The sequence below is a fragment of the Anomalospiza imberbis genome, chromosome 2 (assembly GCF_031753505.1).
Source record: "Anomalospiza imberbis isolate Cuckoo-Finch-1a 21T00152 chromosome 2, ASM3175350v1, whole genome shotgun sequence".
Classification (NCBI taxonomy): Eukaryota; Metazoa; Chordata; class Aves; order Passeriformes; family Viduidae; genus Anomalospiza; species Anomalospiza imberbis.
Window position 1 is genome coordinate 26,421,524 of NC_089682.1, and position 24,090 is coordinate 26,445,613.

General features: G+C 38.1%; 2 protein-coding genes across 8 annotated transcripts in view; one reads left to right on the forward strand and one right to left on the reverse strand.

Annotated features, from left to right (window-relative positions):
- Nucleotides 1-2,427: 2,427 nt before the first annotated feature.
- On the reverse strand, nt 2,428-23,587 carry DCUN1D2 (defective in cullin neddylation 1 domain containing 2). 5 transcript variants are annotated; one of them, XM_068180218.1, is made up of 7 exons: nt 23,432-23,587; nt 20,829-21,400; nt 17,650-17,818; nt 15,061-15,191; nt 4,927-5,009; nt 3,610-3,706; nt 2,428-2,969 (listed from the first exon to the last, which is right to left on the reverse strand). In XM_068180218.1, exons 2-7 carry the CDS (start codon nt 21,001-21,003, stop codon nt 2,890-2,892), a joined length of 735 nt encoding a protein of 244 aa, XP_068036319.1. In that variant the 5' UTR covers nt 21,004-21,400; nt 23,432-23,587; the 3' UTR covers nt 2,428-2,889. The 5 variants fall into 5 exon arrangements, with proteins under 5 accessions (XP_068036319.1, XP_068036318.1, XP_068036322.1 ...); XM_068180217.1 differs by having other exon boundaries at nt 20,829-21,045; nt 23,432-23,564; XM_068180221.1 differs by lacking the exon at nt 23,432-23,587 and adding an exon at nt 22,983-23,313 and having other exon boundaries at nt 20,829-21,045.
- Nucleotides 23,588-23,761: 174 nt separating this feature from the next.
- Nucleotides 23,762-24,090, forward strand: part of TMCO3 (transmembrane and coiled-coil domains 3) — a 36,992-nt gene continuing 36,663 nt past the window's right edge. For 2 of the 3 annotated variants that reach the window (XR_010995945.1, XM_068180207.1), the window contains exon 1: nt 23,762-23,913. The gene's annotated coding sequence lies outside the window, so the exon portion shown is untranslated. The remainder of the gene's footprint in view (nt 23,914-24,090) is intronic. The other variant, XM_068180206.1, reaches the window with a different exon arrangement.

Consider the following 24,090-nt stretch of genomic DNA (forward strand, 5'->3'; position numbering starts at 1 on the left):
AGCAGCAAATCTCCCAGGTGCATTGAATAAGCAGATGCCTGCAGGTTTGCTCTCCTTGGCATGACACACATGATAAATTACATTTAAATTTAGAATTGGCAAGTACAAATCCTATGGCTCAGTTTCAAACCAAACAACTTGGCACCAAGTTTAAAAATACATACAGCATATCTGTGAAGTAATACTGTACGCACTGAACAACTTGAAGACATCTGTACCATTTAGGATTATAAATTGAGTAGCCTAGGTGTTACCACTGTATCAGCTTACTTAAAATGGAAGTCAGAGTACCCTGTAAAATGAAACTGTGGACAGCAGCAAATTATTAAAATATGTAACAAACTTGTAAGGTGAAAGCAACTTATTTGCATTTTTTATGACTGTTCAAGTGTTAAGGTGTTACTTCATATGGGAATGTAAAAATCACATGTGGTTTAAAATGGGTAGAGGACCAGGAAGAACAAAAGAAAAAGCATAGCAAACCTCAAAAGCTGGATCAACTACTGTCTCTGGAATATTTTGCCCAGTCTTGCACTGTCACCCATGAAGGATCCCCGGATCCCCCCAGGACTGAGATTTAAATGTGTGTGTGTACATGTATATATATATATATATATATATATATACACACCCCAAATCCTGGGCTAAGTACCCCTTCTTCCTTCTTGTTCTGCTTAACAAGGAAAAAAACCCTCAACCCACATGCATTTTTTATGCTCTATTTATTCTAAAAGGTAGAAGGTTCACCAGAATGATTTGATGGAGCTCTCGTCATGAGCAAATGTTTCACAAGCTCTAATGCTATGAAACTTCAGTTACATCACTATACCAATAGATTAAGCTACTTCTGGTCAGTTATATTTTATCTATATATTTTAAGTGGCAATTGTGTGAGTAACAAGCATTTCCTTGCTTCTGGCTAGATAAATGCACTTGATGCTGTAAGATGTTACACATTCTGCAAAGCCTGTGGGAAAGCTATAGAAATGGCTAGCTTTGGGGAGGAGGTGTACATAAATCAAACGCAGTAAAAAGAGTATAACTACTTCTAGCTCTCTTCTGACTTCTGCAGAATACATGGAGTTATGTACACAAATGCCCTTCTAAAAAAGATGCAGTCAGAAAGCAGAAATTTGGTATAAGCTCAGTGGGTAACTAACTGCACAGGAGCACCAGGCGGCAGTGGGCTCAGACGCTGACACCTGGCGGCTGTTTGGCCAGGGCTGACACTCACAAAAAAAAAAAGACAAATATGCAAAACAAACCACTCACGAGGCATTTGTAACTTGCTTGCTAGGCTCTTACTAAGAGAAAAACCACTAATTTGTTGAAATCTTCCCTAATCCTGCTTTTTAAACGTTGTGCACAACTGAAATTCTAGCAAGTGGAAGAACGAAGGCAGTCTCTGTATGCAGCATGTACACTTGTCCTTGCAGGTTGTGTTGACATAATGCTTGTATGAAACTCTAAATATTAGAGTTTAAGAGAATATTGTAAGCTTTCATACCCTGGCAACTACAAAATAAAAGTCTGTTGTCATGCAACACTTCAATGATCCAAACAGATATAATTTATATAACTTAATGCACTATTTTCTCCAAAATTCTTGCATCTATTCAGCCTTAAATACAGAAAATATATTGATCATAGCTGTACATACTCTCTAGCAACTCTTCATTTTAACAAACTTTTACAGTGGCTATGACAAACTCATTTTGATGAGGTAGCATTTGCAAGAGCCCTGTGCGAAGACACACAATAGTTTCTGGTAAAACTTTTTTGTGCTTAGACATCAGAAGACAGATGAGAAACAGAAGACTTAAATAAAATTGAATGCACAACACATTCACAGGCATGAATACTTATTAATATAAAGTCTCCTTACCCCTAACTATTTCTCCACCATGGAAGCCAACTACTTAAGTCTTTGGGCTTACTTGCATCTATTTTCTGTGATAAGTACCAGGAAATGAATTTACAACTATGTTGCATTTAGCTAGAATTTATATGTTTCAAGCTACAAATAAAATCCATATTCCACCAGTTCCTTATTAAAATAAATAAAATACATAACTGGAGACTAACTGAATTATGGTAATTAAACATGAATTATAAAAGCATCTTTGGTTGTTTAATGTCTGCTTTGAAACGGTTACTAAAAAAAGCTGGAGTTGCAACACAGCATAAAGCAGCAGCAGCCTGTCCTCAGCAATGCTATTGTTACATGTCTAAGCACTTCAAGAAGAAAAATGAGGAAGTCAAATTCACTGGGAGAAAGCAAAAGGCTGGATGTGATCACTGTATATATCAAGGATGTGAAAATACAGATTTAACATTCTGGCAATAAGTTAAAAACAAAAAAAGCATATGTTCATTTGTTTGAGGTTTTTTTACAATTCTGTATCAAGACAGATCCACAGAACTAACTTTTATAAAAATACAGCATACTGCATAAGTTTTATTTATGGATTTAATTTATATACCACAAATACTGTTTTTAATATAAGTACAATATAATACATTTTTATTTCTGTAACTGCTGGTGCTCACTTTGGATTATGAACTGAATAGCATGCTGGGCTGTCCAAACTTTAATAAAATGGCCTCTAGTTAAACTTCTCCAAAGTATAAAATCATGCAAAATCTACATCCTATATGATACAACCAGTACAATAATTGAAGCCAATAGCCTACACACAGCTTGGATCTTCTGAGTTTGTTCTTGAAGTGTCCACATGTCCGTCATCATTTTCTTTAGGCAGAAAGGAGGAATTTTTCAGTTTTGTCTGCAGAATGTCATCCCAACCACTGAAACCAGTGTGCAGCTATCAGCTAACAAATCTTCATTACCCACTGCAGTTCATTTAGTCCATATCAACAAATCTGGGGTTAGGAAGTTTTATGTTTTCCTCCTGTGACTACTGGTCGTGCATATTCCACAAAATCATCTATCAGAACAGGCCACGCTCCTACAGTGAAATCAAGCAATTGAGAAATTAGCCTACCATCATCAGCAATAAACTAGTATAGTCTATAAATACAAAGGATTTACCTCATCTTGACATTTCTGCACTACTCTAGCTTTAACAGGCACAACATGATAAACCACCTAACTAATAAATTCTACATTTGAATCTCTTCTTTCAGTGATAGTTCTTAAGACAACCAAAATGTATGTAAAACACAGAATGCCACACTACAAATATAAGCATTAGATGATAGCAAAACCACAGCATTCTTATTATAGCCATTCATATCTTAGGACTTATTTCTGCACACATTCCAAAACAGAATTAGTAACAGAGTAAACTGCATTTAGGGTAGCAAAAATTTTATACAAAACGTTTCACTCAGAAGTCTGTAGCATAACACATTCAAATAATGTGCTCTATCATGGTGTGACTGTATCCTTACCCCTGTTTTCAAATTACAGCAAATCAGTTAACCTTCTTATCACTACTATTTTGGCAATAAGTATGACACTGTATTGGCAGCTGAAACTTTAAAAGTAAACATATTAGGACACAAGGTAACATGTTCTCTTGTTCATTTATAGCAGTATTTTAATTATGCTGTACCAATTTTTGAAGATAGTCAGGTACTGCTTACCTTCTTCATCATAGTTGGACATATCATCTGCAATCATATTTCCAAAATCTAACAAAAGATTCCAAGTATCTTTTGGAATTGATCTTTTATGATGTTCCTGCACAGAGGAATAACAGTATTGTTCAGTCCAAACTACTTTCAAATTCCATAGCAGTACTTTATATTGACACGTACAGAAATACACCTATTTTGAACATTTCTTCACCTTCTTTATCTTACAAAAACAATAACAAAAAGAAATCCATCTGAAAGACTTCCTGCTTGCTTCTTTCTTAGGTTGGAAATCTTTTAAGTATTTCTTCTCAACTAAACATTCAGGTTAAATGTTTCTTCTAAAGTAACACACTTTAATACCAGGTTGTAGCTTGCAGATTTTTCTTCAGTTACATCTATAGATCTGAATTTGGATGTCTTAAAATGTACTGAGGCAGTTAAAACATGAAATGTTTTCAGAAACCCTCTTGATGAAACTGGTACATTATTCAATGATTCAAATAAATATATTGCCAAAAATTTAGAAGAAAACTACAGAAAAATATTTCAAGAAGTGTTCACCTTCCCTATTAAGCACTGGGGGGCAAAAATGCAGAAAGACTTTTTATTTCTCCTAAACTACAGATAAAAAGAAAATGAAGAAAGTCAAGATAAATTATATATTATGTAACTTCATTTTTTTGTAATTATATAGACATGCAAATGAAGAAACATGGAATCTGGTCTTTTACAAGAATATTTTTGAATTTCTAAGGTTTAATTTATGCATCTTTACTTCACTGCCCACAGAATTGCACTAGTAATAAGAAAACTGTCAAGATAGGTTCACTACCATTAGCTAAAAAAAATTAATCAACGTAATTACTCAATTTTGTTGAAAATGCAAAATCTCTCAACATTAAATTCTGGTATGACTGATTTAAAAAGACCGAGTTTATGCATTAGTACTACAAAAGGACAAGCATGGTAAAATACATGGTTGATAATCACAGCTGCGATATTTTTTCACTGAGAATCAGCAGCACCAGTTTAATCTACAATCATGGCTTCATTTCATTCAGGAACTTTCCTAACTAGGAGGATACAGGATTAAGCAAGCAGAACACATTGCTGCATCTTTTTGCATTCTTCTAAGTTAGAAACCCATAAAGAGAAGATTTGATTTGGCTTGATTTGAGACTATTTTATATCAGTTTTCAAAAAGGAAAAATTTTGAAGGAAGTATAGAGATATCCCATATTTTTGTTATTGGAAGCGCACAGCCAACAAAAGCCAGACTACTGTGGAATAAGATAGGCAGTAAGGAATAAAGTACATACTTACCAACAAAAATTTATTCCAAAGATCTAAAAACTTAAACCTTCCTGACAGGACTAAATTCCAGTATGCAATTGCCATTTCTAGATCTGCAAGAGATAAAGCAACACGCAAATATTGCGGTACATTATAAGCAATAAACCCCTCCTGGTTAAACTATTAATGCTACATCTAGTGTATTATAATACAAATAAATAACACTCTTTCAAAATCATTAAAAAAAACTATAAGGATTTGGTTTTCTACTCTCCCTGACCCAAAAGGTAGAAGACAAGCAGTAACAGTATAGGTTTTGTATTGAACATCAAGATCAATAAAATTAAAATATTTTTGTCACCATCCACCAATGCCAGTTTAAAGCTACTTTCAATCAATAGAAACAGAGCATTTAATGATAAATCTCTCTGCAAATCAAAAAAAGAAAAAATATACACACACATGCACAAACATAGCAAATATTGATAGAAACAAACATTTAAATCCACATATGTCAATGCCTCCTAATTTATCACATTTTGGACACACTTGATTTTGAAGGGAATGTAAGGACATGAGGAGATGAAAAAAGTCATTTATCTGTGGTATTATGATTCTAAAGAACCCCTTACAGCAATAATTCTGTTCTTCTGGCATCATTCAATAGTCAAACACTTACACCCAGTACTGAAAATACAAGTCCAAGAAATCAGCCTTATTCTGCATCATGACAAGTGATCTGAGAGCAGGGTTCAAGGAAGATGCAGCACTGCCACATATTCCAGCAGAAAGGCAGAAGCAACATTAGATGCAGCTTAAGGGTAGAAAGGATGTTTTCTTGAAGGCCTGTTTTCATCCTCAGCAGCTCACAATACCTAATGGCCTTAGTGCTTCACTAGGTACATGTAAACTACTGGGCAGCCATAAAATAAGGCACAGCCTTTCTTAAACCACAGAAATATTTCAGTTTGTGCTTTCAGTATAAGCAAAGTGTAAACAGAATATGAAGCTTAAGAGACAGTACTGTGATAGCACATAAAACAGAAGCTCAACCTGCACCTACAAGAAGGAAGAGTGGTTCTTGAAATTGTACATATCACACTGCAAACCAAAGGACACTATCACCTGAAATCAAGCTTCATGTCTGAAAGAGATGTTCTAGATTTTAACACAGCCATGCCCCTAGAGCCCCTGTTTCAGACAGGGCTGGGGCCTGGATGAAGTGCAGCAGTTCAGATGCAGAGAAATGCAATATGCCTCTACCTACCTACACAGAGACAGTGCTGCCAGTGCTTGTCCTATAGTGCTCTTCAGTACTGAACTTGAATTATGCTCCACTAAACTTCCTTTTGCTCTTCCTGTCTATACCATCACACTCATTTTTCACAAAGAAATATGTAGAAGAGAGTAATTAATAGCATTACTTGCTGCTTAGATATGCAGATTAATTATTCTTATCTGTTATCCCAAATTAAAAGCAAAAAGAATGAAAAAGGAGAAACTTAATAGTTTCTAAAAGTCACTGTGAAGTAACTGGCTTTGATCCCACTCACTCAGGCTTCTTTATGAAGACTCAACCTCTCCAAGCAAACCTTGCAACTCTATCATGTGACAACTTGAAGCAAAATGCACTTTCAAGTGCAACCTTAATAGTTGAAAAGTTTATACTTCTGATGGAAATATTCCTTGGAAAAACAAAGGACATACAGGTAGGGAAACAAAAATGATTAAAGGTACCACAAAAGAAAGAGAGAAAATTTTCTTGGTTTTTGTCAAAGTCAGTATTATGTCAAAGTGAACTTGATTATTACAAAATTGTGTTTAACACAATGCATGTGAAATAGTATCTTAAGTTGACACTCAAGGGACACTGTGTACATGTGTCTGCCAATGAACTCTCCTGCACAGACACAGAAGTTACTTGCTGTAACATATGAAAAATGCATATCCCACTGAGGATACAGCTCTGTAGTGGATGAAACAGGTCCACAGTGGAGCTGCTCTTCCCAGTAGGCACATGGAGGAAAGTTCTTATCTCAGTAGAATTTGCTAAAAGGGAAAAAGTCCATCTTTCTCATCCGGTTCACTGTAATGCCACAAAGCCATCAACTACCACAAGTGTTATTTGAATCCAAGGACTAGATGGGACTATCACTTTTCGTAGTGGTGCCAGTTTATTGCAACCTTAAAGTACATGAGCAAACTAGGCCTTCAGGTTTGCCACCATCTCAGGGGATATGCCTACACTTCTGTTTGAAGACAATTCCCTACCTGGGTTGAAAAATTTGGCACTGGAGGACAAAAAAAGATTTTTCTGCTTTAAAGGGAAGACCTAGTTACAGAGTTCAAATTCTACATGCTGACAGTGGTATCGATAAACAGTGCTGCTGTGGATATGCTACAATTAGTAGCATCCCCACAGGAAGATGCTTTTGCAAGGCAAAAATTCCTCAGGCAGTCTTAGGAATACCTCTTTCAATGCTGTATAGATACAAAGGCATCATTACAGTAAGAATCAAACTACAACTATAAAATATGCTGGGTTTTTTATACCAAAATATATACTACCCACATTACAGACCAATAATGTAAGCTTTATAAACAGAAGAAGACAGATGCATATATCTCTGAAAACACCTAGACGAGGATCAGTTTAAAAGAGACTTAACTGCTAACATCCATGTTCCTATCCAAAGCATAAAATTGCTAAATCATTAAAGAACATCATAAAAATACATCATATACTGTACATTACATAGTTTGAGCTTTCCTTTCAACCCAAAAATATTTTCATTATCAATATTTGGTGAGAGTTGTATGTAATGCAGACCCTTAATCAGCTTTCCTCAATCAGAAATAGTATTTTGCATGCAGTATGATCAATCCTCAAATATTAAAACATCATTCTAAATGGGCTTTTAAAAGAACCTTAGCCTCTTCTATCCTGATTGAACAGAAAGCTTGAAGTGATAACAAACAGCACAATTAATGCAGAAGGAGAAATACAGCCTGTGCCTACTTTTAATATTTGACTAAATCTTGTTAAGAAATTTAAAAAAAAATTACTGCATGAAAAAAATAAGAATCAAATTAAGTTCCTCATACTATGAGTTTGGAACAGGGCAATGAAGTCATTGCACACTAGAAATTAAGGAAGTGTGAAAACAAAAAGAGAAATCAACAGATAACAAGGAACTGGCTGGAGAGCAGGATTTCTGAGGAACATAAAATGCAGCTCATTTAGACCTGCTGTGCCAAAACCAACCTCCGGGACTGCAGCACTCACTTGTCATCCTCTGCCAAACAGAGCTTTCTAGCTCTCAGTCTGCCCTACCAACAAGACCTGTTCGTGCACTCATGTTTGAAATGGACAGAATATTATCACTAATTCACCTGAATTACTAATATAACTTTTCAACACTGTGTTGGAACTGATGCACAGGTAAGAACAATGGAAACTGGTGTCTGTCTCAACAACAGGACCATTATACCTGCCTGACCAGCAAGTATTAAGTGAATACTTGCAGGATTCAGTGAGTTAATAAATTCCTTATTTCTTCATTTCTGAATGATTTTTAAGAGTCTTCTTTGGCCACCAAATTGCTAAGAACACAGACACAAGAATTACTTTCTTCTTTCCTAATCAGCAAAATAACAAGAATATACCATGAGGATTAAACCTTAATTGAATTGCCAAAAGCTTAGAGCAAAATAGGCTGTAGTTGCAAATGGAAGCTCCCCCACAGAAGATAGGCAGAAGGGGAAAGAACAAGTTAAGGGGAGCAATACAAATACAGATCATGGCTAAACTTGAGATCTAGCTGAGCTGGATCCAATCATCCCTGCAAAGATGTCAGCAAAGAACTTCCCAGTGCCCTGTGTTAGGGGTCATATAATGAGGTGTCAGGCTTAAGTGCCTGTGGTGGGCAGGAGGAATGGTAAAGCACAGCACATGGATTTCAGAGGGGCACTGCAGGAACCCAGCAGGGTCTGGCTGTGCTCATTGGCTCTGTCTCAGCATCTGCCACGCTGACACAGCCTGATTCCATGCAGAACCTTTCATGTTTATCACCTTAAGCAGAAAAACAGATGAACTGCTTTGGAGAGCAGGTTAGACTTAGGAGATGAGTGTCAGAACACCAATTTGAGTGCAGCCTAATGAACCTGATTGCAGCCAGTTCAAAAATCCTTTTGCCTCTGCAAATCTCTCCATGTACCATTCAGATAAACAACAACAGATGACAAAGTTGACTGGATATGCATTTCCCAAGCATGAGTAAAAGAATAAATGAGGCATTAGTAGAACTGGCAGTTATGCCACACTTTTACTGATCAAAGCACCTCTTCTATACTAGGTTTCTGCTAAACTGCTGACATTTTCAACATGGAAAATGTGAACAAAAATAAAGCAAGAACAATACACACAAACCAAGGTCACTGGACCACCTCAAATACAGCATTTATAGACCTCGTACAAAATAAATATAAAATTCATTTATAGACCTCACTCAACTTCTTCCATGCACTCATTCCTACAAATTGCCTATGAATCTAATTCTTCATTGAAAGGGGAAAGACATCTTGATAACTAGCCTGGGGGGAGGGCATGAGTAAAAAAGAAAACAAAATAGAAAGAAAACATATCCTTCCCTAATGTCTAAAGATCTCTTCAAGCAATCTTGAGATACTGCTATGATAAAAGCCAAAGCTGATGTTGCTTCAATTAAAAAGAGTACATTATACTCATCTGCTTACAGGAGAGGAAACCTCCTTGAAGTCCACATACCGGATGCAAAGATAGCCATTCTTCTGTCTTGAGGTAATATTTGATTCAAGTCTGAATGCCCTCCTCATCTTTCATCTCTTGCTTGATCCCAGGCAACTGGCAGAGAGAAGGAAGCACAACCTTTTGAGCCAGCAAGCAGACGAAGGGATCACAAAGAAGTGATGAAGGACCCAATCGGCTTTTTGTTTCCATGTTGGAAGGTGAAGACCATGAAAGAATGCATTAAGCTCCTCCCTGGGGCTGAAACAAACTGTAACAAACTCCTGAGCATGTCTTTTTGGGGCTCAAAGGGAGACCCAGTAAGAGAATCAAAGCAAGTATCAGGTTCAAAAAACAACCAACCAAAAAAAAAGAGATAGAGCTAAGGCCTTGTTTTGAAAGTGCCCTTAGAAATCTGAACTATCTGAACTGCACTGTAGACAGCATGACAAAAGACCTACAATCCTAATCTTTAATACACTTACCAACAAGAGCTAGGATACAAAATTTCAGACTGCAGTACAGAATACTCAAGACTGCATTAGAAAGGCAGAATCTTGGAAGTAGAATGCAAGATAACTTCTCCAAATCTGCACCATGCAAAATTTTAAGATTTATTGCACTATATACAGTAGAAAGAACATGAGAAAGCAGATTAAAGACAGAATCACAGTTATCCATAACAATTATTTTTAAAGTCTCCTGGCAAACCAGATAACTTGATAAACTGCACCTACAAAAAATAAAGACAAAATGAAAATCAAGTTTAATGTATCTAAATATTATGTATTCCAGGTCCAACATGCAGCCATTGAGATGACACTGCTGTGCTGAAACTTTGCCTTTTTTTTTTTTTCCTTAATTCTGTCCACCACTTAGAGAGTCACAGTCTTAACAGTTATATGCATCCATTGTCTTCTTGGATAATGATCAAATCTATTCAGATATATTTGAAAGACACTCGACAGTTGGGTGCTTAGTAACATTAATCAAAACATCATTTTCTGCTTCAAGATCATCATGGCAGATCCTGTGCATTGAGCTTTTGCCTTCTGCACGTCGCTCCTTACACAAGATATTGACCTGGGGGACTGCTACTACTGTCACTTCTTTAAACAGCACATGCCCAGGCTGGAGCATTCCACCTGGTTATACTGAGCTGACAAAAGTAAATGCAAACATTCAAGTTGGAAGAGACCACAGCAACAGAAGTCCTGCAGATACAAGGAGAAATAAAAATTCCCTACTGTCACCACATGAACTGTGGAAAAGAGACTCCTATAAAAGGCAGTCCTATTTCTAGGAATGAGTATCAGTGTACTGAATTCTGTGTCTATTTTAGGGCATGACAGAACAGATGTAACTTCGTTTATTGGAGAGGATTCTTCCCATCTAATTACATAATGGCAGCACTTCCTGCATTGGTTTTGAGGGGAACTGGAGAAGAAGAAATTAAAAAGCAAGGGAAGACCTACTAGTCCAAAAATAAATAAAACACAAAACTACATGCACACTCCTACTCCCCAAGACCACTTTCCTGGAGCAAAATCCCCTCTGAATGATGAAGACAGCTCTGTCAGGTATCATCAAAATTCTACTATCACCAAAAAAACTTCTAAGAAGGGCTTCTGTGCCTTCCCACTCCCCATCTTACAAATGGCAGCTGGTGTGATAAAAGATACTGTGTCCTGCTGATATTAACTCCAGAAAGTCTGGGACACTCGGAGTTTTTTTTCAAGCTACGCTCCAAGCAAAAAAGATTCAGTGAAAACTGACAGTTATTTCAGAAAAAAAACTTTTAGAAATTCAGTCTTCAAGCACTGCTGCCCAAAGTGAAGCCAGATACGGTGAAATTCATCTCAGTATGCTGAAGCAATCTCAAACTGCTTCCTACCATATCTGAAGCCTCATAAAAGTCAAAGAAGTTCTGGAAGAACCTCAGGCATTCCCTGTCAAACTGGGAGAAAGTAACTCACCCAAGTGGGTCAGTCCTGCATCTAACACTGCCCAATACTAAAGTAACTCAGATGATACAACAAAGAAAACTTCTGTTAAATCTGCAACTTTGACAAAACCTGAAAAAAGTCTAACATGATAGAAGACAGGATTAGGATTCAAAATTATTTGGACAAATTGGAAAAATCAAGTAAGAAAGATTTAACTAAAGAGAAGTGCAAAGTCACAGTGCTAATGAGAGTAATCAACTGCAGAAATATCAGAAAGATCAGACTCAACTGGGTACATTGCAGTGCTGCAGAAAATAGTAAAACAGACCGGTTAAGTTTGATACTGTCTGCAGTTCACAAACTCAAAAGGATGCAAAACGAGAAGTAATATATTTAAGACATGTGGAAGGTTATCTGGCTTGTTTGGGTACTACACGACAAGAGAAAATTAGATCAATTTGATTGCAAAGGAAATGGGAGTTGGAAGACAAAATTCCAGTATCAGAGAGCTAGGAGATAAAATATATCAGGGTAGTTGGTTTTACTCAGTCCAGAGACTAAGTGAAGACACATACATCATCACCAACTATGCAAGAAGTTGTTACTCACTCTAACAAAATGTATTATGCATATTTACTTTGGCTGGTTAAAGTATTAAACTGGAAAATTCAGAAACCGAGATTTAACTTATATGCTAGGAAAAGAAAAAAAATCTAACAATAGGTTTAAGCAAACATGGACAAAGATGTATGAAACCTGCCATCAAAAATTTAAGATTATATTTTGTGAAGGCAATGGCTCTCAAACTTGTTCAGCCAGAGGACCAGTACAAATCAAACCTCAAATTTTATTAATACCTATTGAAACTGAAAAGGCAATTTAGTACATATTGTAGCATACCACAGAGCATTTAGTTAGAAAAGCATGTGCAAGAATTGGTTTTGGTAGGTGTTGACCCTGTCAAACGTAAGAGAATACACTATGTAAGCATTTCTCTACCGTTTAAATTTAAAGACCACTTGGCATATTAGTAAGGAACCCATGAATCACTATTTCCTGGTGTTTTTCAGAGGAGAGGGGACAATAAATAAAGTAATAACTGTTGCACATCACTTCTTAAAATGGCAGACAGAGATTTAAAAAAAGTAATCTGAAATGATGGAGCAGTGAACATGACTCATAACCAAAGTATTGCTGCTTGAACACTTTAAAGATATTTCACTCATTTTTTATGGTTTCAATATGTTAAGATAACAAACAAGAAAAAAACATGAAAAATAATTATGGAAGTCAGTCTGCCTATCACAGACAAGTTTCTGGTAAGCTCTAGTCTCAAGAGTACTTTCTTAAAATAAAAAAAAAAAAAAAAAAAAAAAGATGCCCTAGCACTTTAGCACTTAGCCTGAAGGACCCAACAGAAGGAGTTTAATTACAACTTCTTTTCTAAAAGGTTTCTATTAACAATCTGCTAAGAATATGAATTTCTCATTTGTCACTGGCACTATGTCAAACTTGGTTAGTTTTCAAACAAGCACATTTACAGGTCATGTGTATATCCAATAATCCAACACTCTTTTAGCCTACAGATCAGTCCCCTAACCAAAGAGTACAATTACCAGACTTGGTGATTTAAACTCCCAGCATAATATGAAAAAGCACTGAATACTTCAGACCCTAGAAAAATCACATTAAAATATCCTGCAACTGGAATTTGGGAAAGATTTCCTAGATTATTTCCACTTCATTAATTCAAACCATTCACTTTTATCCTTTACTTGACATAAACTTACAGACCTCTCAGTCTCCTCCAAGTTACAATTTACCAGAAAGACTTTAAGGCAAGCAGCTTGGGCAGGAGCTAAGCAGCACCCTACAGTGACTGACTGTCATCTAATGTGCATGTGAGGAAGAAGGAGAGGTCATCACTGTAAGATGACCTAGACAGAGCTAGGCACAGATTTCTACCAGCTCAGATGGTAACAAATCTAATTATTCATTCTTTTAACTATTTGGACTTAATCAAAGTAAAAGCTCCAAACTGAGTAAGACAGAAACAGACTTTGTACATGGCTGATGTCAATTCTCACTGTTCCAAATCTGGGTTGGGCTGCCTCCCCTCCTCCACTCTTCATACAGGCTTAGGTGAAAAGCTTTTGCAATGTACTACCCAAGTTCATGAGTTTTGTGTTGGAATGACCCAATGAAAACAGGAAGCTATTTGTAATACTTCTTTAGGTATCCCATAAATCCCAACTTCAGCTGTAACTGACTTACCTTTCCTGCAATTTGAAAGTACTAAGCTTTGTTAATGAAGACTAGCTAAGGGACTAGAATCCTAACCAACCTCTCAGAGTCACTACAAGACTTCATTTTCATGTCAGTAAAAGTGGCACATGAGCCATGAGAAAGTGATAGATGAAATGAAATATGTAACCGCTGAAAAAAAAGAAGAAAATATAAAATGGCTAAAAGTTGTCCATAGTTTAAAAAAAAAAAAAGATGACACCAGGAAAGACTAGAGAGATTATTCAAAGTAAAAAGTGTGGAACAGACACACCTGGTTGAGGTCTAAATTGATATTCTGCTCTTCTAACAGTTCTTGAGAAAAACATTTATCAACTTTCCAAGTAACTTAGACACAGATTTAAAGCAGCTGTGCTAAAAAAAGGAAAAAAAACCCAAAACCCTATAAAAACCAACAAACCACTTCCTCTCACACACAGCACAAAGAACAGAGATGATGGTACAGTGCTAATCTATATATAAAACGTTAATTCCTTCCTACACAGGATCTTCTGAAAGCGGACATAAATTTGAAAAGAGTGGACTTCATTTTACTAGTATTTTCATCTATTCAAAGACTAGATATTTTTGATTTGAAGAAAAAAAATGGAATTCAAATGATGTATCAGTTTTACTCCAGCAATACAAGGCATGGATTGGGATAAAGCTCAAGCTTTATGAAGAATAATAGTTTAATGCTATATAAACTATGCCTATTTTTACTCACTAGTTTTAAATCAAGTCCATAATACCCCTTTTTCTAAACTTTACATAAAAACTGAGGTAAAACTAAAAATTTTAAGGAGAACAGTAACTTTTGCCCAGTTTTCTCCCTCTTCCTGAGCTGATATGGACATCTTGTTTCAGCAGTTCTTATCACACAGAGCTTACTAGCTCAGCATTTAAAAAAAATGTTTGACAGGTCTCAAAGAACTGCAGGAACTTAATTTGACAAGAGGTGAGAGAATGTCAATACTGGCAGAGAACCCCATTAAATTATCTGTACCAAGGGGACATTAAGAAGAGATTAAATGAAAGAAGATGAGAGAAGGCAGTGAAAGAAATCAATAATGAGTTTACTAAACAATTGCCAATGAGAATATTGTAGCACTGGAAACATTTGGAAGACTTCACTGACTGCAGGTATTTTCTCTTTTTTTTTCTACTTACCTAGACCTTTTTGTCCAGGATTTTTAGCAAAGTTAAAAGTAAACTGATAAAAATCTTTGAACTTTGCTGGATCCTTTAGCTCTTGTTCCAACCTTGGCAATAGAGCTTTTAGCTTTTCTGTGGTGTCACACCTGTTCAAAAGAAATTACATTATTTACATATATTTAAAATTTCTTCCTACTTTCCCCCCATCTTTGTATGCTTTAGTTTAAGAGCAAAACAAAAACAGTGGTTAAGACAAAAGATATTATCTTTGTGGATAGCATTCTTTAAAATATAAATGCTCATGTGCCTTTACTAAAGAATTTTAAGTGGAACATTATGTACTGGCATCCATTAGGTACACAATGCAAACAGGATTCAGTGGTTCATCTTATTTTCTATCTCTTGATGAATTTCTGAACAGATGCTATTCTATTCTTAAAGAACACCCAATCCTCACTGAACTCTGTTACTCCTTCCCCTGAGACAGATGTTGTAACACAAGTGTGTGGTTTTGCTTTAATCTAGATAGACATTGCTTATTCCCTGCTCTCCTGAAAAAAGAGCTTCAGAAAACGTTTTTTACATTTCATCTTAACATTTGAGGACTTTCCAGCTAAATAAAGTATTATTTGCAGTCATTCTCTCCCCATCATAGAACACTTGAGAATAAAACTGAGGAACAAAATGAGCCTTGAATGATAGCCTGAAGGCTGGCAAACTATTTCACAGCCTGGCACAGGTAAGCTCAGACAGAATCCACTTACTGAAATTCTAACAGAAACACATCTGTGAATAACACCACCAAAACATTTTCAGTGAAAACACCTGAGCTGACAAATGAATATTCAAAGTTTACAAGGACATTACCAATATCTTGAATTGTACCCAGAATCTCAAAGTGAAGCAAATGGATTTCAAAAGCAGCAGTTATCACAACTAACACTGTGTATTTGGAAGTCCTCCATAGTTAAATGTTTGTATTTATTTTAACGATTCGAGAAAAATTCTATTACAGGATGAGTAACTATAACAAGATCCATAAAACATAAATGCAGTTTTAACTGTCTTGCACAGTACAGACAAAAATAAGCATTTTTCTGGCCTCCAGCAGTACCAGGAGGAGAAAAGAAAGAATTCTGCCAACAGTCTTCAACTGAGAAGCTCAGATTGGGAGCTTCTTTTAGGGACTTGATCTAGACAATAAATTTACCTTCTCATATGCATCCTAAAGATGCTGAGTGATCTAAGCCTTGGGGAATGTCTTTCCATTCGACTGCTCACTTGTCTTCATTGCTAAAAATCACAGACACTGTGCCTCCAAGTACAGAACAAAATCATTCCAAATTCTCAGTAAGTGCTGTGGCAAGTGGGAACAGCCATATTATGCTCCTAAGAGCAGCTGTTGTTCCAAGAACAGGTGGTTTAGCAAATGCTTTTTAATCACTTTTATGGGAAAAAAAGCTGGCAACCTTTAATATAATAGCATGAGCACTTAATTTCTGTCCATGGTTAGAAAATCATAATTATTCTTGTAATTTCTACTCAAAGCTACCCAGTGGGACAAAACAAAGCAGTGAACTTCAGATGGTATCAGAAGTTCTTTCATCACAATTTCCTAAAAAGGAAAGCTTAAAAAGAAATCAATAACTGATGAGGTCAGTAACATCAGACTGCTAAAATCTCTGCTCAAGAAACAACCAACACGTTTTCTAAAAGCTGGTCTCTCTTAGAAATGTATTGATTAAGGTGCCATTCTAAGATCAAATGAAATTATTTAGCTACAAAAAAAGAGGAACAAGTAAAAAACTGTACTTATCCACCCATTTAATGCAATCTGTTAAAAAGAGTCATTTGACATCTCTAAATATTAGAAATGCTGCTCCTCTTGCAAGGAAAAGTTATACACAAAATATTATTTTATGATGATATATGCTTGATGTTATTGGTAAGCAGAGACAATGTCCAAAGCTTATTATCCAGAACAGCTCCATAACCCACAAAGTTACATCAGTTTATCAGTTGCATCACAGTTGGACCAATCTATTCTAGTACCAATATCCTCATTTTTATATCAATTCCTCATAGGTATTTTGTACAATTGAAGTATCTAGTATGAAAGAGAGGAAAGTATAGGTGGTAAAATGGACAAAAAGAAAGATGGGTCCATTTGTTGGTGGCAATGTAAAGGGAGAGAATTGAAGGCTCTTTTGTGTTTTCTGATTTCTTTTCTGCTTCAACACTGACATTTTTCACCTTTCATACACCTCCAGTGACTTCCAGTTTTTAACAGCAGGAGGTCCAACTCAAATCCTTAACACAAATATGCATATGCTTACTATGAACTACATAAAAAGATACATGAATCACCTGACTCCCTTGCTGTACAGGTAGAAATTGTTTTGCTTCCCCCCTACTGTGGTCATTAAGGCTTTGCAGAAAAGCACCAATTCAAGGAAGACAAGACACTACAGGCATTTTGCACCTGTTAAGCTTGGCACTAGCCTCAACAGCTTTTTAAAGCTTCACACAATTTAAGTGAAAATGTTTTGAACAGAAACACAGTTCAGGCCTTACATTATAAACTGTGCAGAAATGGATACTTACCCCAACTCTGTCATGCCATCAATAAATTCCTTTTTACTGAATTCACACTGTGTAGCTGCCCTGAATTTCCATGCCACAACCAGAACACTGATACTGGCTGGGTCCAGGCTTAAATCATCACAGAACTGCTGAATCCCATCAATGCCAATTTTATTTTCATCTTGTGGGTCTGCAGTTCAAAATACAAATATGAGAATTGTAATTATTTCTAAAACATATTAACAAATAATCATCTGACAGCTCTGATATGCTGCATAATACAGGTAATCATTTTTTTATAACCTTCACAAATGTTTCCACTTGAAGTCTAGATATTTTTAAAACAGAATCAGTAAACAGATTAAGTGTTCTAAACTTACAGAGAAATTGGTTTGCAACTTTGAACTTACCTGCTGACATCAACTAAATAATTTTCTTTTCCCTACACAATCCCCTATAAAAGATTTGAGTTAACTCAGGAAATGCTGCCTATATTTAGAAATAGTAAGAGTGATAAGTACATCAAAATGTACAACATATTTATATTGGTCAGTGTGCATTAAGCTTAAAAAAACCCCCAAACCAACCCAAACCAAGTCCAACAAAAGTACACCTACCACAATAGACCCCAGATTTTTTTTCCCAATAGTGACATATGGGTATGTACTATATCTATTTAACACATTTAAACATTTTGAGGGTTTAATTAAAAGTCAGGGAAATCACCAAAATGTTGTTCAAACAATGCCTTAGCATAACAGAGTCTTAAGCTAATTAATACTATTTAGTACAAGTGAAACATAGTTTCCCCAGTAGTACCTTTCTGAATGTTGACAGATGCCTTATAATAATTCTATGACAAAATACTCTCTTGAAAAAGCCCCCAAACAACCCCCTGCATGTAAACTTAAGATAATTGGAGAAGAAAAAATCAATTGAAAACAAAAGAAAATAAACCCAAACCTCTAGTTTCCAAAGCTTGAGACTTTACAAACCACAAAACTGTCTTTCCCAGCTTTTGAGAGGAAGACATTTCAATATCATAAGTTGGACTATGTAAAAAAAAGCATCTCTTGAGTAGATTTAATACTAACTTCTTAAACTGCTACCATTTTCAACCATTCTATTTTCAAAGTCCTGATCCAAGAAGTTGATTTAAAAAAAAAAAAAAAAAAATCAAGCCTAGATAAACCCTTTTGAATTTTTTTTAATTCTTAAGCTAAGATCTCTTTTACTTTTCCAGCCAATATTACAGTGAAAGAAATTGTAAATTCCAGAGAGGAAGTTAATTTGGCAAAGAGACTTACATCTGTTAAACTAAGAATTATACCCATGGTATAATTCAGGGACCTTCGATCCCAAGTAACAAGTAAATATATGTGTTCAACTACTTCTAAGACATGTAAAACACATTTCTTGTGTATTTGGGGAGTAATTGCAGAACTGAAGGCAAGATGTGCACTGTCTTGAAATCAGTGGAAAAATTCTGGTGGATTTCAACATAGACTTTTCATCCCTATCATATTTCACATCATCCAGGCAACTAGTAACAAAAATGCAAGGGTTGTTTTGACAGAGTTGCTCAATAAACAGGTAGGAAAATGAAGAAAAAACAGCACAGAAAAAGACATTTCAGATTTCAAGTATAGTGCACTATTCTACAGGCTTTCCAGAATGAACAAAGGAATCCCTTACTGTTCAGGGGTCAGTGACTCAGGTTTAAGCCAGATATGAATCAATGAAAGGTGCTTAACCAAAACTTCTGTAGTCTTCTGGCAAATCTTGTGAAAGTGTTTAATGTTTACACCTACAGTGTTTAAGTGCCAGAACTGCAAAGGTGTGCTGCTAACTAAAACACTGACATAAACTGGCTAGACTTGCTTTCACTAAAGTCAGACGGTGCAGTTTGCTACTGCTAGAAATTCATAAATAACAAATAACATTCATGATAATCTTCTTCCATGTCTTAACAGCATTTATGAATTTGAATATATTTTCAACCCATCAATTTCCAAAACTGACATTCAAGGAGCAAACAAAAGATTCAGATATATGTATATGCTCTATACATACACATATATATGTTAACATATGCATAGGCATATACAAACCAAAACATGGTTCTCTGAGTTTTGTCTCTGGGTTTTTGTTTTCACAAAGAAATACTATAGCATTGCTGCCTCTTTGTCCCTACATAATTCATTAGCACACAATAATGAAGTACTAAAGAATTCCTACACTTAAAATAGAACAGATTATGTAAAGAAGAACAAAAATGCATGCCATATATTTCAATTAGAAAAGTACATAAAATCATAGTTGAGTAGTGGTTAGGAGTTCATGTTTTCAAACATGAGATGCATGGATTTCAACAGCAGCTAGCAATGATTCCAGCCTGCACTGCTCCAACATGAACAACGCACACCCATGTCAGATGGCTCCAGCTCAGCAAGCACTGTCACTTGGATTACATACTTTCTTATATTTAAATGCCTATTTACTGTTGATCGTTTAAACAACGACGTAAAATGAAACTTGGAAAAGAAACAACTCTGCCTTTAATCCATTTTCCTGTGGTTTTCCCTCCAAACCTCTCTGAAAAGGCACATCACTATTGCTGCAATTTGACAGCATGAAGGAATTAAATAAGGATGTAATTTCTAGTTCTTGAGTTTTCTTATCTGACTGTTTTGTCACACTCCTATCTGTAATGTTATCAGAAACATTTTTGATTTTAATGTATAGAAATATTATTGTCTCTCAACAGAATGAATTCCCCCAAATATAAGCATAAGAACAATATGTATTATTCTGCCATGGAAAGTCCATCATACACATTTAAGAGCAGCTATTGGCAAAAAAATCACATAAGTTGCATAATAAACTTTGCTACAATATTTGACAGCTGGCACTTTTTCCTCGCTGGAAGTTTAATTTCCTATTTTTAAAGTCTAAAGAAATCTCTACAGAAGTTGCGTACAGATCATTAAGATAAGAGTGAAAAAAGGTTTTAAATTATCTTATTACTATAAACACACAGTGAGAAGCAAAAGCTAGCAAGCTTTAATTAAAACTCTTTAGAAATGGTAGAGGGAAAAGCAGGAAAACTTCTCATAATTTAGAAAAAACCAAAACAAAATCCATAACAACAACAACCCCAAGCCGACCAACCAAAAACTCCCCAGAAAATGAAACCTTACCTTTGTATCGATTATATAATTGTTCTAATTTCTTCTTGTCTACTGAATTTTTCATGGATTCTTTGTAGTACAAGTCTGGATTCTGGAAGTAGTTGTCTGTTGCCACTTCTAGTTTCCATTCATTCTGTGTTAAGCAGTATATAGCAGTCCTTTCACCAGCCTGGGTAAATGCCATAAACTGGCGGACCTTGTCCTTCTGGGATGATTTAAGTTTATGCTTTGGGATGCAAAAGAAGCAGGAAAGCCAATGAAGCTAATCCAGAAGTTTGTTTCAGCATTCTACTACTAATGCCTATCTTTTAAAGGTTTTAGTTTTCTTGTTGATGACAACTTTCACTTCAGAATTACAGGAAGATAAAGCCTTGTTCTTCTGCAGTTAAACAGACAGCATTTTCTTCTGAAAATTGAAATGACAGCATCTATACATACATTTTTAGCAGCACATATTCTGTCAGTAACAAACTTGTATTTCTGCTTTATTGCTCACATATGCTGACGTTTTTTCTGTTCTGTAACAGCAGTAAACACAAGTTTCGTCATATTACAATATGGTTATCTTCTGAAAGATATGCCTAGTGGTTATAAAAAAGAGAAATTAAAAAGGTGCAACTTACAGAGTCTCAAATTCTGAGTAAGTCCATACATGGAGAAAAAATAATCAAGAGTTTTCCTAGTATTTTCTTAGCAACAATTAACAATGCAAAGTTTAATCAGTCATCAGCTGAAAAAGGCAGAAGCATTTCTCATATAATTATGTCATAAAACACTGCCAACAGAAGACATACGGCAAAAATAAAATAGATGAAGTGGACATACTGGAGACTGCTGAATGTTACAATGAAACTATAAGATTGATGTAAATGTGATCTAAAACTTTAAGTAAACTTTGAAAAATATGGTTATACTACTAACACATTAAACAACAAAAGAACTGTTGCAGTGGTCTACAAGAATTAATATGATGCTTCTCTCAATTAAAGCAACCACATGGAGACAATACCCCTAAACTTCTGGAACACCCAAGAGGTAGGAATGGGTATTTTACAGGGAGTAAATTTGCTAGTAACATATTTCAACATTATTCTTTACATGAAGTTGGAAGCAGAAGGAGATAGTCTAAGTCAAACTCTGTTTTTTATTATATTTTGTACCTTCCAATTTTGTTAAACCATACTTAACACATGTTCTGGGCCACCAATTAAGCTAAGAAATTTGTATAAATTCCACACTACAGCTCAAATCAGCAGGTGGAACGGAAAACTTACAAATCTCTTAAAAGAGAACTGAATCCTGATCCAGTGAGCAGTAAACATGGATCCATCTTTCAGCTTACTTTTTATCTCTTGTACCCATATGGACATCTTGACTAGAGATGGTCCCGAGACAAGAAACACATCATGTAAACAAGATAAGGATTTTGGTCTTTCATACAGAATTTTTCTATTTAATATAAGAAGAAACATGCTGGGTTTCTTTTTCACAAGAAATACGTACAGAGGGAGGAAAAACGTGCAAAATATAACTACTACATACTTTGTTAAGTAAATAACTAATAATCCTTTGGCTGTAAGCTCCAGCCTGCCTCCAAATTTTCATGAAGGTCTAGCTAAGGGAGTCTCTGCACCTAGATCTTCCTCAGTTACATAAACTCCTTCTGGGCAACAAACTTAGCGATAATTACTTCAAAACAGAGGACTCTGCCAACAACGCCAAAGCAAACCCCACGTCCTCTTTCAAGCCTAGTTAACGCCAGGCATTTACGGGTATTTTCTAGCGAAATGAAACACTGCATTATTTGAAGCGATAAGAAACACACAAGTCTCTCCAGCCCACTACCCTGCCACGTAGCACGGTTCCTACCGCTCATCCGCGGCCGGAGCCCTGCAGCGGGAGCGGCACCCGCGCACCTTCCCCGGGGCCGGGGCGGCTCTGGAGCTCCTGTCCCCAGCACGTCCCCTCGCTGATGGCACCCGGACAAGGATGCGCACCTCGCATTCAGGCACAGCTCAACCACGTTTCTGGAGCCCTCTCCCAGCGCTAATGACACTGTACAGCACACCCCAGGGAAGCGCTGAAGGTGCTGCAGAGGCACCAGGAGAGCCCTTCCTTCCCGAAACAGCCCCGGCCGACCCAGCAAGGCAATTTGTACCGCACCTTTCCCACCGCCTCCGGCTGCACCTGCCGCGTCCCGCGGCGGGGAAGGGGCCGGTGGGAGCGAGGGACTCGCAGCTGCGGTGACCTGCCCCGCCAGCCCCAATCCCAAAAAAGGGAAAGGTACGCGCTGCGCCGGCTGCCTGCGCTCGAAATACCCGCGGCGGGGCCCGGCCCCCTCCCTTCCCCCGCCGCCCCCGATGACCTTCCCCGCTCCCGGTCCGGCGGAGGAGGCGGCGGGAGAGCGACTCCGCAGGGGGGTGCGCGTCCCCTTGTCCCCGCGCCGCTCGTCCCCCTCGCCTGGCGCCTCCCCGGGCAGGGTAACGGGGCTCGGCGCGGCGGGAGGTGCAGGGGCGCTCAGCTCGCCAGCCCGGGGGGTGCCGGGGGGCTGTTCGAGGCTCCCCCTCCATGGTTTCACCGCCTCCCCTCCCCCCCGGGCTCGCACAACCTACCATTTTATCACCGGCGCTCCCACCAACTTCACCGCCCGGCGCCGCCTCCCGCGCAGGCGCGCACCGGCCCGCCCGCGCCGCCTCCCGCCGGGGAGCGCTCCGGGCACGGGCTGCAGAGGCGGAGCGCGGGGTCGCGGTGCGGAGCCCGCAGCGCTGCCGGGGGGGAGCGGCGGCGGCCGCGGCGCTGGGGCAGCTGCGGGGCCGCTGGGGGGCCGCGGCTCCGACTACAACTCCCGGCGTGCGCCGAGAAGCCGCGGTGATGTTTCCCGCCGCGAGGCGGCGCTCGGAGCGCGGGTCCCGCCCAGCTGCGCTCCAAGGCGCCGCCCCGGCGCTCGAGCACCGGCGCGGGGTGAGGGGCGGCCGCAAGGACGGGGCTCCTCGATGCCCTCCGCCAGCGGCCGCCGCCCACTGACGCCCGTGCTCGCCGCCCTGCGATCCCGCCCTTCGCGCCCCGCCGCTGCGGGCCTTCCTCCGTACCTCAGGTGAGCGTGGCTGCCGGAGCGCCGGGCGGGGCGGCCGCCTCTTTTCCCCCGTCCCTCCGCCGCCATGAGGGAAAGGGAGCCGGGCCGGTCGCCCCCGTGCTCCGCTTATCTCCTTCTGTTCTCCCCTTGTGCCCCGGCGTCCGCCCGGCCTGCCGCAGGGAGCGGCGCCGGGAGCTG